This window comes from Branchiostoma floridae, chromosome 9, assembly GCF_000003815.2.
Source record: "Branchiostoma floridae strain S238N-H82 chromosome 9, Bfl_VNyyK, whole genome shotgun sequence".
Classification (NCBI taxonomy): domain Eukaryota; kingdom Metazoa; phylum Chordata; class Leptocardii; order Amphioxiformes; family Branchiostomatidae; genus Branchiostoma; species Branchiostoma floridae.
This window is the reverse complement of record NC_049987.1, coordinates 24724094-24740734: the sequence shown is the minus strand read 5'-3', so window position 1 is coordinate 24740734 and position 16641 is coordinate 24724094. Positions and strand designations below refer to the sequence as shown.

The 16641-nt window shown below is 42.1% G+C and overlaps 1 protein-coding gene across 20 annotated transcripts in view; it reads right to left on the bottom strand.

Annotated features, from left to right (window-relative positions):
• Nucleotides 1-16641, bottom strand: part of LOC118422915 (dystrophin-like) — a 232797-nt gene that overhangs the window by 209831 nt on the left and 6325 nt on the right. For 19 of the 20 annotated variants that reach the window (XM_035830778.1, XM_035830765.1, XM_035830766.1 and 16 more), the window contains exons 3-5: nucleotides 8094-8252; nucleotides 5462-5743; nucleotides 1310-1609 (exon numbers count right to left, since the gene is read on the bottom strand). In XM_035830778.1, coding sequence (XP_035686671.1) covers nucleotides 1310-1609; nucleotides 5462-5743; nucleotides 8094-8252 — 741 coding nt within the window. Of the gene's footprint in view, nucleotides 1-1309; nucleotides 1610-2469; nucleotides 2566-5461; nucleotides 5744-8093; nucleotides 8253-16641 lie in introns of those variants that run through there. The other variant, XM_035830783.1, reaches the window with a different exon arrangement.

The following is a 16641-nucleotide window of genomic DNA, read 5'->3' as shown; positions in this document are numbered from 1 at the left end:
CCATTTTTGTGATGTTGAAGTGAGAACATGTTGGTTGAAGAAAGAGCATTAAGTTTAAACTTAAATTTTGTGTCACAACCTAAAGTGATGGTATCAAATTCAGTCATTCAAGAAGAATGGCACCCTGTAAGATCCCACAAACCTTTGTTGTTTCCTCCTTCAACTGGTATTCAATACCCCATATCCCCTGCTTATACCTACCTGCTTAGAGTTTAGACAGTAAATAGTCTAATCTGGTATAATTGATTCCAAACTTACCAGACTTTTCCTTCAGAATGTCTCAGAATTCTTTAGAGATTAAGACAGCAACTTCCAGAAGTATAGAAAAGTCCCTATCTTCTTGTTAGCCTCTATGCATGGTTCAGGTGTCAGAAATTCAGTTCTTGTTCTTGGCAGACTTACTACGAACTTAATGTTTATTTATTCCCACATTGCCAAAGTATTTGTTATCTTAAAGAAGTGAAGATGATATGCTAGTTAATTATCTATTAAACAGCTAGAAGACTTGAATGTTACAGGCAGAAGTAAACAGCTGCCATTTGTGTGGTCATGTTTTTTTTTACAAAATTGTAAATGGTATACCCAACATAATGCAGAACCAAATGATTGAATATCAGTCGATCACAGCAAAAAAAGACTGCCTAAAATTTTCTTTTTTTCCTTGTACAGTTGTTGAGTGGAAACATCTGCCAGGGCATATTGCTCAGGCCCCACAGTCAAGGCCTATGTGCCCCCCCCCCCCCCCACATTCGTGTGGTCATATTGTGGAAAGGTGCCCCATTAAGTGTGTACCTACAACGTCACAGTCACAGATTGTGTGTACATTGCACACAATCGCAGGTGTGCAGGAAGACCATTAACAGCCAGCTGTCAGAAACACGGGCACTGTTCGGACCTTTCGTGTTCAAGGCTCACCACTTTTTTTTCTACAAAATTGTAAATGGCATCACTCGTATACCCAACCCAATGCAGATCCACATGTTTATTAAATATCAGCTGATCACAACAACAAAAAACTGAAATTTTCTTTTTTTTTCCTTGTACAGTCGTTGAGAAAGAGCTTGCTGAGCTTTACTGCTGAGGATTATTACATACAAGAAATGTTTTTGTTCAATATCAAGGCGGCAATGCCTGCAACAGTTGTATTGTGGTCACTTCAGTTAGCACCAAATGGCAGCAGCCACTCTAGGCCCTTGTGATTTAGCCCCGCCTGTTGTAACCTCCTCACAATTCAGCCCCTGGTAGGGAAGAGTGAGTAGTCGGCCCAACCAATAACAATAACAATAGGAATGAAACAGAAGTCACCCACCTGTAGCTTGCTGGGATCATCCTTGGCCTCCCGTATTCTGATCTCGATCTCCGTGAGATACATGTTCAGATCATCGGTCTGGGAACGGAACTGGTACCACTGTGGCACCACCGTCCGCAGGGTCTTCTTCTTCAGCTCAGCATCATCCTTCACCGAGCTCCATCTTCCTTTAAGGTCGTTCAGTTTAAGACGAATCTGCTCCTTCTTGGTCGAGTCGTCGGTCTCCTTGATGGCTTTGTCTCCCTTCTCGAAGATGTCGTCGATCTCGGCCTGTATTCTTGAGATTTCATCCTCGGTTGCCTGGAAGGAGCACATGAGAGGAAAATAAATTTCAGGAAAGGAAAATATCGTAAAGTTTTGCACACTTCTCTTCTAAGTGGTTCCCCAAATTGCCACCACAGTTTAAGTAATGTGGGAATTGGTGGACCTGTTTGTTTATACACAAGGAAAGCTAACAGGCTTCAAAGGATGCTACAATCAGCATAGCCATATAAACAAAGCAAAAGGACAAACACTTGGAGTTTTTGAAAAGGGCTAAACATTATCAACTTTGTGAGTTGACGAAAGTAAAAATATCATGTCTTAAAAAAAGAGATGTCCCTGTAACTCAACTAATAGCAGCCTCACAGTTTAGCTCTTGGTTTCTATTTTTTTGGTAACTGGAAAACCATGGTTCAATCCTGGATAGGGCATTTTTAATGGTGTTGCATCCGCCTTTCGGAAGGGACATGAAATAGGGGTTTGAGGGGGTGCGTTCAGAACATATAAACTATATCTGTACAGATAACTTTATTAGTTAAGGAAAAGGGGTTAAAAACACCTCCCAGTAAAAATACCCAGCTACAAAAAAAGCAAGGAAACTTGCTGACTTACAATTTGTATGTGCCACTAATTAAGCACTAATTAAGCAAGTTACAAGGTGAACAACAATGTTTTAAACAAGAGCCACATTGACTCCTGTTGTCGAATCAAAGGAAACAACTACTGTAACAGGAAGTCGAGGAAACACCTGCACAATTTCTTTACCTTCCAGAAGGCTCTCAGCTCTTGATGCAAACAAACTCTGCACTTCCCATAATCCCAACAGGCGGACTTCTCACAAGCAATAACAAACTGCAAAAGTCAAACAGGCAACGACGGAGGAAACCCAAAAGACTCACCAGGACGGACACTCTGGTCAGGTGCACGATCTTAAAGGAGGCGAATGGATTTGAGAAACTTGGGGACCGTGGGGAGGCCATCCTTATAACTCTACTCTCAAGGAGGAATGGATCTTAAAGAACTGGGACTTGTTTCTGATAACCCATATCTCAGGCAATAAGGAGGACCATATGACCCTGTATCTGGTTGATACCATCTGTCAACAAGGCCGACAAATTGCACAGTGCGCTCAGCACACTTCCTGGAGGGGGATGTTGTGCTTGTTGATTGCCTGGGTTTTCCAGACTTCCCAACTGACCAGACGTTTGTCATTAATCTTAGCTATTGGTCTGCAACATCACCACAAGAGGCAGCAATTGAATCTCTAAATTTACAGCAAGAAAGTAAAGGAATGATTGGATCTTAAGAAAAACGAAGAGTTGTTGAACACCTTGAAGTTGTTGAAGAGTTGTTCCAAACTTCCTATCTCCACATGTTTGTTATTTATCTCAGCTATTGGTCTGTGGCAAAATGCAAGAGATGCCACCATTGAATCTATTAAGTTTATATTTAAATTAAATGAAATTAAATGAATGAATGGATAAAACATTGTTTGTGATACATTGTTGTAAAGAAAACAATGTTTTCAACACCTGAAGGCTTATCCTGACGTCCTCACTCAACAGGTTAATCTGAGCTATTGGTCTGCCTTGTCAAGACAAGAGGCAGAGATGCCATCATTGAATATCTAGGTTTACATGATGAAAGAATGAATGGATAAAACATTGTTTGATGCATGGTTGTAAAGAAAAGGGAAGTTTTGAACACCTCATCTGGGTTGATAGTACTTGAAAGTTGAAGGCAGAGGGAAGGGGTGATCAAAAAATGATGCAATTTATCACAAATACTTCAAATTTAAAGTGTTTTAGAAATGTCACTGAGTGAAAATATTCTATTGACTTCATCCTACGTGACTGATGAACAATCTTCAACAATAATTTCTTCAAGTGTTTTTACATGCATGAGTTGCAGCTCTTTTCAAGCAAAGAACCTATAGTTTAATGTCCACTACTATCACTTTTTTTCCTGCCATTGCAGTGTCACCCCTTGAGAACTTCCCAGGTATTGGGAGCGATACAAATTATTACAAAAATGGCTAGCTCTCTTCGAACAGAAAACCTTTAGTCTAATTTCCACTGCTTCTTATTGCATAATTCTTTTTTCTTTTCTTTCTTCTTTATTTTGGGGCGGTGTCACCCCTAGAGAACTCCCAGGGCACTAAGAGAGATAAAATTTACAACAAAAACATTCTGGGCTAATTTCTTCCAGAGTGCTGCAGGAGAACACAGTGTGGTCTGCATCTCTCCATCCTGTAACATGTCAGCCCTGTTTGTCATCAATTTCCCAAAGCTCACTGTTAGTGTTGTGCATAGTTAGGCATTCTGGGCTGATGGCTGCCATACTGGCCACTTGTTTGGTGTCAAAACACACGCTGACACTCGCCCTGTCACCTACTACTGAGGAGATTTCAGGCCTTTGTAACAAAATATTGAAAAATCGTAGACTAGAGTAGTTTTTTTTTTCCCTTCTGAACAAAGACCACTTGTACTACTATCTCTGAACCAAAAGGCTACCATACATGTATCTAGCAAAGGGTGACAAAACTTCAGTAACTGTTAGAGAATTGGCATGCATGAAAGATTTGCACTCTTCTTTAATACCAAAACGTTTTAAATGAAGGGGCTCAAGTTACGTATGGAAATCGGGTTTGAACAAATAAAAGGAACAAAAAAATAGTGGATGCTATCTGAAATGTCTAACAGTTTCCTACATAGTAACACCAATCATGGGCCAAGATTCTAGAGGGCCAGCTAGATGTTGGGCATGATGCTATAAGCACAATTTAATCAGGCAAGTATCATTTGATCTGCAATACATCCTTGGATTTCTAACAGAATTCCAATGCTTTCAAAGTTTCAAGTCGGCCGACTGCTTGGCATGGGAAAAGTGGTGTTCTCGGAGAGCCCATTTTCAACCAGGGCTCCCAGACAAAAAGGGGTCACCCGAGGTCACACTGCCTGCAGCATCAGAATGCCCCGGGGTCAAGAAGCCCTTAACCCTGGGACAGAGATTGGCGGTTGGAATTCTCCTGCTGTTGTGTTTGAAATGGGGGCGGATCACTCAGAGTTTTATCTGACCCAGAAAGAGTACCAACAATAGTGCTATCTAAACCCATCTCAGCTGCATGTGATAGGAACACTTTTCTACTATTACATGGAGGCAACTTACTGCAGTCCTTATGACGTTAACGTCACACAAAAGGTTAAACTTTTCCCTGTGTCTGCATCTGTACCATATAGACCATCTCTTTGCTTCAGGTTCTTGAATTGAAGTGTGGTGGAATTTTCGACATGTTCGAGGTGTGGCTCTCCTCAAATATGGAACCAAGAGCTCAGCATCTGATGTTATATATCACTAGTGACTTTTCTATCTCCACAGGAATTCAGGTATAATGATTTACTAATGCAAGATCGTAGGACAGCAAGTTTGCTAATGTTCTTTCTGATGCTAAGTCTATTTAACCAGGGAAGGGTTGCCAGCCCTTCCCCTTTCACGTTCTTGAGGCACTCTGACGAACACGGGACCCCCATTTTACGTCCCTTCCAAAAGACGGATGCAGTCCCAACCAAGATGCCTACCCAGGATGAGTTGAGCTCCCAGTTACCAACTACCTGCAACAGGAGTTTAACTGTGGTGCTACAGACTAGGAACAGATTTAAAACCTTACCTTATGTTACAATTTTAAGAACCATATCTCCGTAATAAAGCGCTTACCAACTTAGGCTTTGGGTCATTTCAACTTGAGAAGGATCAGAGGACTGATCGAAAGCTTGTTGGTAAGAGCTTTATTTCACAAGTTTTGTTTTGTGTACGGATATATCGTTCTTAAAATTGTAACATAATGTTGGCTACCGTCACAGATGAACTTACATTCAAGTACAAAAGTCTTACCTTGACCCTGTCCTCCACATTATCGGTGAAGTCTTCCTCACGCAAGTCTCCGCTGTCCGTCAGTAACGTGTCGTCGAACTGAGCGATGACAGAGCTGGCCTTGTGGAAGTCCGTCTCCAACTCGATGATCTTCGTCGTCGTGGTGACGGTGGTAACCGTGGTGACAGTGGTGGTTTCGGACTTCATGGTGCGTGCGGGGACTGGTGGAGGGGAGGCGGCTGACGCCACGGCAACGGCCTGTTGAACTTGGACTTGCTGCAATGGCTGGACCTGCTGCTTCTCCTGAAACAAATGTTTGAAAACATCAATGAAAACCTACGACATCTACTGCCCCAAGAGCTATCGAACGTTACCACACAAAAGCCATACACACATCATGTCCAGAACACGAGATATCAAAAATGGAAGTTCTGCAGCAGCAAGAAAGCTGCTTAGAAGCCCATCATCGAAATTGACCAACGTTTTCCCGACCCCTACCAATATACCAAACACAAATGTACCTATCAACCTAATCACAGAAAAATTCCTACAAAATCTCAGACAATTACACAGTACAACATAACATGTTATCATTTAGAAATCACACTTACCGACGTAAATACACAAAGTACCATACACTGGTGTTACGCGATTGTGCCTACTACTAGTACTAGATTCTTAACAAACTTGCATAAAATTCTCACAGTTAGAACCGGCCGTCCATTTCTGCAGCCATTTTGTGCATTCCTTCACCAACCTTTGACGTAATGTCCCAGACGGTTTCCCCTTGCTACAAGGACTGTTATCTCTCAACTTGGCACCTCGACACACAACTCAACACAACTCCCACAGTCATAGCAAAACGTCTGCCCAGGCGAGAACCCAGCTGCCTGCCCCGGCCACCCAGGGTCAAAGTTTGTCAACAGTTCCTACATGACTTTGGGATAGGCGGGGGCTCAACGGTAGTGGGAATGGAATGGCAACATTTGGTCTAGGTTTCCATTATGGTCAGAGGGTGAATACCTGAGCAGAAACATTTGTGACAATTACAAGGTAAACTAGTGTCAATGAAGCCTTCAATTTCATTGGCTGTCTCCAGGACCGAGACCAGGACTTAAATTTGCTTCTTGAAAAGGACAAAATTTCACCCTGTTTAATAATATTAAAAAATTCTGAACTCAGTGATTAAATATATTAAACGGATGAAAATGTGTTGTCCTAACCTTTAAATGATAAATGTAAAATGACAACAAACAATATGTGCTCCAAAACAATGACTGGGACAGAAAAATATTCAAAGATGGCAGGTCTGGTACATACATTGTACAAATTTTCATCTTTCAGCATGCGGCCTATTCCATTTAAGGAGTTGATATACTACCAAAATTTTCTTACCTCCTTCCAATTGCATGTAGTATGCTGTACAAAAGCTCACTTTTACAACTTTGCATTCCAGTAGAAAACCAAACACCATTCTCTATACAAATGGCTAAAAATGCTGACCAGTCAAACTGTGGGTTGGTTCCAGCCAAGCCAAATTTAACACAGACAATGTGAAAAAGATTGGTCCAATTCCCGACGAGCCGTGCCAAATTGCGTGTCCCACTTATGCGATGTTCACCTCCATTTGCAAGGTCTTGCTCTATTTACTCCAGTTGAAAGTTTCTACACTGTGTCTGCCCACTGACTCCCTTGTGTAATAACCCTTATTGATGGATATGGTCCAAACTGGCAGGTAATGACGTTCTACTTGACCCAGGCATAAAACTAGAGGCAGACAGCCTTTTGGGAAAATGTATACCCATTACCAATGTCAAGATTACTTAGATCTCATTACAAAATACTTCAGTATGGTGAATCATAAAGCACCCAAATATGCTCTACAGCAATTTCCAAATTATTGTTTTTAAAGTTTTGCAGAAGGTCATGACTTAAAATGGTTTTTCATTCATCTCAAAATCTTATCTGACAGTCTTTCCACTTTCAATTTTTTTCAACTTTTACGAAAGGCTGTGACCTAAAATGGTCTAAATATACTAAATATAAGTCTATTGGGTTCTTTAACCTTAACATGCAGAGGTCTGATGCTTGAGGCTAACTACTGGGTCCTCCCCAGTGTGAGTGGTTAAAAAACCTACAGTCCTTGGCAACACATGGAGCAATTGCTGTCATAAGTGCTGAATGGCAGCCCCTCCAGACCCGTGCCATTTAGCCCCGCCTATTGTAAGCTGCTCACAATTCAGCCCCTGGCTGCGAAGAGAGAGTAGTCCGCCTACCCAAAAATCATCATCCTGTCTGCTTGCAATTGAACATGACTCCCTCTACCACTGAGCAGCAAGCGTCTTCGTAAATGTGTAGGTAGGTTTTACATGGTCTTCCTACGCTTGCACATCCATGTTTTGGTACATGGGAGAACATCAATTATGATCTCTCCTTTATTCTGCCATGCGTGTCCAGCAAACCTTAGCCTTCTTTCTCGTATGCCTTGAGATAGCTGCCAACCCAAGAACAATAACAATAATCTACTCACCCTGATCTTCTCGCACACGCTCTCCCACAAGACGAAAACCCCTCCCCATGCCTTCCCCAGTAACCCATGATAGGTAGCAGAATCTTCAATACACAAAGATGAGAAGAAGAAAGCTCTACTGACCCTGATCTTCTCACACACACTCTCCCATCTGCTGTTGAGGTTGATGAGTTCTGGCTCCACCATGCCCTGCACAGCCGGCCCGTGCTGCATCAGCTCCATGGCCTGGTCTCGCACCTGGTCCACTGTGCCGCGCAACCGGTTCGCTTCCAGCTGAAGCTTCTGGAGATACAACAGAGCATACAACATCGTTAGGCTTCTGACAGTACAATATGCTAAGGTTCGTGGTGATCTTGTTCTGCCATAAGAAGAAAGAGGGAAGGTTCCTGGTGGTTTATGGCTCAGCTGGCCCACCGGCTCGACTCCAGCTGCAGTTTCTAGAGATAAAACAGATCATACAATGATGTTAGGCTTTTGACTCAGAGAGTTCGATATCATAGTAAGCTTCCTCATGTTATTAGTCCACCGTGCCGCGCAACCGGTTCGCTTCCAGCTGCAGCTTCTAAAGATACAACAGACCATACATTGATGTTAGACTTCTGACTCTAACGGACAGTTTGTTACAAAAGTAAGCTTCCTTATGTTGTTGGTCCACCGTTCCGTGCCGTGCAACCAGTTCGCTTCCAGCTGTAGCTTCTAGAGATAAAACAGATCATACAATGATGTTAGGCTTTTGACTCAGAGAGTTCGATATCATAGTAAGCTTCCTTATGTTATTGGTCCACCGTGCCGCGCAACCGGTTTGCTTCCAGTTGCAGCTTCTAAAGATACAACAAAGCATACAATATCTGGGTTTCTGACTCTGAGAGAATGGTGTAAAAGTACAAATGTATGAGCTCCTAGCCATAATCATAAACAGGCTAACTTAAAGATAGAGCTTGGCATTTTTGGCTAGATGTTGTTGGTCTACCATTCCGCAAAACCAGATAGGATTTCTGTGGAAAGAACAATGGTCATCGATCCATTGATAATCCTTAGATTTAGTACCTTGCTTTCCAGCAAAGGAATCTTCAAGGACATGGGAGATCTTGATAGATTCCTTGTTGCTAAACTTTCCTCCTAAGCTCAAAGATCCACAAATCAGTGCCTAGGTATACCTAGGCATTTTTATTGAAAGCACATTGTGCGTCCATCGATACTCCTTGCAAAGGTCCATTGGGTAATACATTCCTTTACAGCCATGTTCAAGGACATAGGAAATCTTGATACATTACTTGTTGCAAAACTTTCCCCCTAAACTCATAGATCCGCCCAGCAGTACTGATGCCACTCCACTGGAAACAATTACCCATCAAGGCAGTTTTGTGGAAAGTAAATTGACCATACACAGATACTCCTTGCAAGACCAAATAGATCTAATACCTTTCTTACAGCAAACCATCAAGGACAACCACAGTGTTCAAGGACATGGGAGATCTTGATAAATTTCTTGTTGCAAAACTTGCAACACATTAACACTGTAACTCATAGACCTACTCAGCAGTACTGACTCCACTCCACTGGGAACAATTACCCAACTAGGCGGGAATCTAACAACATTTCCTCATTGACCAGAGAGAAGTCGTTCCCCCGTGTGACCCTACGCTTCACCCCTTGTCACATGCCACAACCAAACCTTACACCCACAGTACGCTATCCCGTATCCATGGCGATGATGGATGAAACTTGATCCTCCCTCCGAAAGATGAAACTTGAAAATACTTGCGTGATGGATGATTGGTGCTATCTGTTCGTCGACCGCTGCCGTGTTCAATACCAGGAATGATTGCGTTTATCTAGCTAACTGGGAAACACCTAAGCTCACAAATCTCAGCACATCAATCTTAAAGTTCCCTTGGGAATGCCAAAAGATGCGAGACGTGAAGAAGATTCCTCTCCTTATTTGCATTGGGGAGTATCTAAGCTCATGAGTCTCTGTGTATCATCAGAAGGAGTCGTGACTTTCCTCCCATTTCCCTGGAAAAGCTAAAACACTAACACGATTTCTTTTTCCACAGAAAGCATTAACAAGTCTCAACATATCATCAGGAAGTACAGTGACGAATCTTCAAGTTTCTCAGGGAATGCTAAAAGACGTCATCATGACTTAAGAAGATTTCTTTCTTTCATTAAGAATATTGAAGCTCAGAAGTGTCCATGTTTCATGAAAAGTACATCAATTAATTCTACATGTAGTTCCTTTCGGAAAGCTTTAAGAACATGTACACAATTTAGGAAGATTGCTTCCGTTCACCAGGGAACATCTGAGCTCTCAAGTGTCTGTGTTTCATGAAAAATGATCTTGATAAATCTTCTGGTTTCTTGCAGAATACTTCAACGCCTGAGAAAAGAATTAAAAAGGCAGCATCTCTTCTGACATCTTCCATATGACTAACACCACTTTTGACACTCTTCAGATGCACTTACACTAATCTTCAACAGTTCACAACTCACAATATCCATATCAGGGACAAGATCATTTCCTGCAACTAAATACCTTTCCTTTGGGCCACGGAAGTAATATTACATTCATGCCTCTAGCCAAAGCATACTTCAGTTCCTTCAGATCGCGCTCAAGGCCATGCAAATTCAAGTTATTGGTCCTCAGATTTTTAAAACATTAAAAACTAGAGTTCGGCGACCTCATACCTCCATGAAAATTTAGAGCTTTTGTAAATTTCACGCAAATGACTAAGACATTAACATAATTTATGCATGGTGTTGTTCATCATTGACAATCGTACACATGTCGCAATTATAAAATTCCTATTATTAATCATGAAGTGGTTTTGCAATTTTTTACATAAATTATGCAAATAAGTTCCTCATTACCATATTTAGTATCTGCTTATATTCCACCTATCATAATTAACATGTGTTACAATTATCAGAAGTCCAGTTATTGAAAACAATGGAATTATACAATTTCCTCATTAATTATGCAAATTAAGTCCTCATTTGCATAATATGTATATCATTATGAACATCTTTGCCTAAGGTACCCGCATGCCTAATATGATGACAATCCGTTAATCCTTTCTGCAGTTATCCTCTTTGGAATGTCTTGACAAAAATGCCCCTGCAGTTCCTAAATTGAATGTTAGGGGGCTGAAACTTGCTCCACTTTGTCATGACACTGAAAGCTATCTACCACCCAAATTTCAAGACCATATAACGTCCAAGACAAGAGATACATAGAAAAAACTGCTATGATTGAATGTTGTCATTAATTATGCAAATTTGCTCCTATTTTGCATAATTAGTATTTCATCTTGTACAACATTGCCCAAGGTACCTACATACCAAAAATCATGAAAATCCGTTGTTCCCTTCTTGAGTTATCCTCGTCAGAAGTTTTTGACAAAAATGCCCCTGCTGTCCCAAAACTAGACGCTAGGGGGCCCAAACTTATGTCACTTCTTCCTGAGCACAAGAGCTATCTAATACTCAAAAATCGTGACCATAGCATGTTCAGAACACCAAGATAGCAAAACCGGAAGTTGCGCTGCAGTACCAAGGGGAGCCGCTAGGGGGCCCAAAATCTAATCATTTCCAGCTTTCATCACACCCTACCAACACACCAAGTATCAAACCAATCCACCCAGCCGTTCTTGAGTTATCTTGTTTACACACAGACAGACAGACACACAGACACACAGACAAACGCGGGGTAAAATATAACCTCCATGAAATTTCATGGAGGTAAAAATTGGTCAGCTGGAAAAGCATATTAATGGAAACAAAGCCAGAGGACCAGGTTTATGCCTTGGTGCGCTCAAGTTTTAAGGAGTAGAATACAGTTATTCGCCTGTCATCTTCCCCCTGTACTCTGCTTATATGATGTCCGCTTGCTATATTGTTTTCAAAAATCCCAATACCAGAGAAATCAATTGGCAGGGCCTTACCATATTCTAGTCATCCGCAGCCTATCAGATGGCTGTAAAAGGTTAAATGATACCTCTGCAGGCCTAGATCGATCTTCTTCACGTATGCTGTCATCGATGCGTCCCATTTACCAGAGATAGACCGACTGGAAGCTGTCAGACCCATCCAGGTTGAAAGCGAATCACCACTCAATGTCAAGAGCACGCATCACGTGCAAGTGTACCAGGACGCAGCGACAGAGACGGATCTTCCTCATGACTCCTCCTAAGGAAGATTGGGTACCCTGCCACCTCTCTTCTGTTGCCATTATCTCCTCCATCAGCGATCATCCATCTGTTTCAGTCTCAAGTCCAAGGTGCTTATCGTCTCATACCTTACCATTTGTATCCCTTTCTTCTAGATTGTGAACAGTAGCAGCATTTATAAACCATGGACAAACTGCCGACAGCAAAAGAAAGTAGCCACTCGTAGTTTTAGCTACTTCTGATGAACACTATTACATACAGTACGATCTGTATCTATTACTTCTAGATTATTGACTTAAAACAGCAACTTTCCAGTACCATGAACAATCCCTGAGAGCAGAGAAATAGTCACTTTTGGCAAATGCTATTAGATACATTTATATCAGTTACTTCCAGATTGTGGACTGCAGCAGCAATTCAGTACCATGGTCACTCTGTCACATGTTTGAGGAGAGCCACACCTCAAGCACGTTAAAGAACCCACCGCACTTATCGAAAGAGTAGGGGTCCATTCCAGTGTGAGTAGATCAGATAAACTCGTCTGGATATGCAGCTTGTACTGTTCAGTACAAACCTGCTGTGTTACACCATGAGGCAGTTTACTGGGTATGCAGCTTGTACTGTTCAGTACAAACCTAGTGTGATACACCATGAGGCGTTTTCCGAGTATGCAGCTTGTACTGTTCAGTACAAACCTGGTGTGTTACGCCTTAAGGATATGCACAACAAGCAAAAAAAAACAGACATCCCTGTTACCAGAATTACCCCTCCTCGTTTTAGCTGCTCTCAACAAACACTATCACCTACGGTACCATTCATATCAGTTATTTCCAGACAGGGAGCTGCAGCAGCAATTCAGTACCAAGGACAGACCCTGTGACCAGAAAACTACCCCCTCATCTAGCCTCACACGCCTCAAGCAGAGACCTATTCATCCTGATCTTACGGTACATTTGCTGCAGTCAACCACAGACTGAAGAATTACTGCAACAACTTGTCCTACACAGTTTCCCAATCTTAGGAAATTTCATACAAGTTCAGACAAAGCACAACAGTGGTGAAGTCAAGAACACTATTGCATCTGGTAGTAGTTAAGAATATGAGAAGGGCATTCACCAGGTAACAGTTGATCGAGTAGAGAAAATGAAAATCTGCCTTGAAATGGTCCTATCCATGACCATAGATAAGACTTGCTGATATTCTGGTTCTCAACTAGGCTCAACACATAAAATCTAGATGTTCAATGCAGCAAACAGACTGTACATGTGATGAATACAACACGTCCACAAAACAATCATAGATGCTGTGAAAACAACCAGTCTCATTTCACAATAGATTCGTTCTACCAAATAATCTCACATACCCTTCATCTTCACTAAAAAAAATCTCCCCCTTAGAAATACAAAATGTAGTTTAAGCCTAACAAAATTCTTACCCCCTGTAACACCAGTTTCCCTCTTCCTTCAGTCAGCCTAGTGTACGTCGAAGCCAGTGAGGATTCCAAACTACGCTGACCTTTTTCTTACCTCTCCTTTTGAACGCAGACTGGCTACACTTAAATGCCACGTCTGCGGCGCTCCTTGTCTGGCGGAGCCGTGACTTACAGCTATGGATGACGCACACGTGTAATGTTCCCCTGAAAAGTCTAGCAAAGCACCTCAAGGACTGGATTTAATAGCACAGAAGGCACCACCCACACATCGCCCATTTGGAGAGAGTCAGCTGAAGGTGAACATAAAATAGTGCTTCATATTTTCCATGGAGACGAGAGCTCATTTTTGAGAATAGGTGTAGTGGTGCACTAAAAAATTTATATATGACAAAATAAAGAAAAATGAAAGCACAAAACAAAATAAAATGTCAGTAAAACCTGATAACACTTTTGACCTTTGAGAAGGTGCAGGGAATCAAAATTCTACTTACTTCACCATTCTAGGCAACAAATACATGTGCACAACAAAGCAGTGTCATATTTGATGACAACTGAAGAATATTATATACTAGATGCACACATATATATATAACCCTATATTAATGCCTAGGTGCAACCATGGTCAAAAATAAGGTGCAAAACTCCAACTTCAGGTGCACAAAAGTGCATGTGTACCGTTATTTCAAACCCCGCATGACCCGTTAACACATTAAAGTCAGCTGTGGGTGAACATAAAGTAGCACTTCACAACTTCCACAAAACTCTCCCCTCTGGCTTTAATCAACAGCATGGCTTTAAGAGTCACTACGGGGGGCTTCACGCAACCATTACCACCAAATCACACGTACGAAATGGAACAATAAAACGGAGACGCGCCTGCGATGTGAACTCAGGGTGCCATCCGTAGTATCCTCCATCCTTTCATACACACCAATCACTGACTTAAACCGCACGGATGCTGACGTTAGCCCAGGTTCAGTGCTAGAAACACTACTTTCTGCATATCTGCACTGGTGCAGGTAACATTGAAAATTACCTGCACTAAATAAATCTTACCCGCACCACGCTGAATTTAGGAAGTATAGACTAAAATGTTCAGGAACCATTGCTATTTTTTTCTTTCATACTTTATAGGTGGTACCAGTCAATGATACTAACTCCATCTACACCTACATTATAGGACATTTATGTATAAATGGACCAGTTCAAGTTAAGTGCAGGCAGAACCCAGAAATACCTGCACAGCTCCAATCTTACCCACACTAACCTGTATATACCCAGTACATGGACCAGTGCAGGTTAGGTGCAGGTAGACACCAGAAATACCTGCACAGCTCCAATTTTACCCGCACTAACCTGCATATACCCAGTACATGAACCAGTGCAGGTGAGGTGCAGGTAGACACCAGAAATACCTGCACAGCTCCAATTTTACCTGCACTAACCTGCATATACCCAGTACATGAACCAGTGCAGGTTAGATGCAGGCAGACACCAGAAATACCTGCACAGCTCCAATTTTACCCGCACTAACCTGCATATACCCAGTACATGGACCAGTGCAGGTTAGGTGCAGGTAGACATCAGAAACACCTGCACAGCTCCAATCTTATCCACACTAACATGCATATACCCAGTACACGGACCTGTGCAGGTTATGTGCAGGTAGACACCAGAAATCCCTGCACAGCTCCAAGTTTACCCGCACTAACCTGCATATGCGGGTGGTATTTGGAGCCCTGAAGTTCAATGGCCTTTTTGTGATTTACGTGCTTCCTTGTGTTGAAAGGAAGACTGACAACGCTGCCACGGATATTACCACCAGCCTTCCTTCCGATATCCCTCGGATGACGTGTGTTCTACCATGCTTAACTACCACCTAGCAGGACTTTCCAATTATTGAGGTTCTTAAGCGCACTTATCTTGTCAACATCCATCTACCCAAACGGTAAAAGGGGCTAGATTCTTCTTGGAATAGACATACAAAATAATGGAAGCACCCCAGGCTTGTTTCATCTTCCAGGTTACCGGAGGACATTTTGTCTGGTGATGGTAGAGGGCTGTCTCTAGCTTTTTTTTTCCTGTCCTTTCCTTGTTTAGGAGCATTACGTTGTTACCTTTCATCGTCAAATCTGTCTCTACTCTCACTTTTCACTCATGGCAGGGTCTTGTCGCTCTCTCTGAGGAACCCCTCCCTTGAACTGTTCCAGATTATTTTTCATCTTGCAGTCTGTTGCCAAGCTTATAGAAATACATTTTTTATCAATACACAAGGTGAAATTTACTCAAGCAACTGTATAGAGTTTGGAAACAGCCCGACGTTTTAGGTAGCATCCACTAGCTACTGTCGGTCACAAGGAGCAAGATCTATACTTCAGCAGATTTTAACCAGAAACTATGGATTGATGTGCCAATGAGCTAAAAGCAAATCTTAAATTAAAACACAAGGAGACATCAACATGTCACGTCATGAACTTCAGATTCATCTAGACGAAATTCGACTGTGGAAACTTAATAAAAATGACTATCAACTCTCTTCTACTACCCTCTTGCTATTTTCTTGGACCTATAAGCCTCAAAACAAGTGAACGACTGCTGCCATAGTGCCGGCATAATCTGTTCATTTTCCAATCGGTTCAACATCCGGTCTACTAATTTTTTTTCAGGTCCGGTTTTAACGGAAAAAATGGTTTTGTGCCTTTACAGTGTACTGGTACCCAACGCTAGTGCTCCCAACTTCGCACTTCCTTTATTTCCTCTGGGTCACCTTACATTATTAAGGGCAGCTGTCCCATGTCAGTGAATCACACATACAATATTCAAGCCAAGATGCTCCCATCTAAACGACTGCCACCTACAAAAATGACTTTTCTCCAGGATCCACTACAGAGGAGGCCCATCTGCCGAAAACGCTTTACGGCCCGCTTTCCTGATCAACCGCGGAAACGACACGTGTTGGGAATAAGGTTCCCGTTAAGTAGGCTTCCCCGCAAACTGCAGCCATCATTCTCTGTTCTGTCCTATTTTCAGCAAGTCCTCGCCGATCCGTCCACCCCATATCACGGCTGGC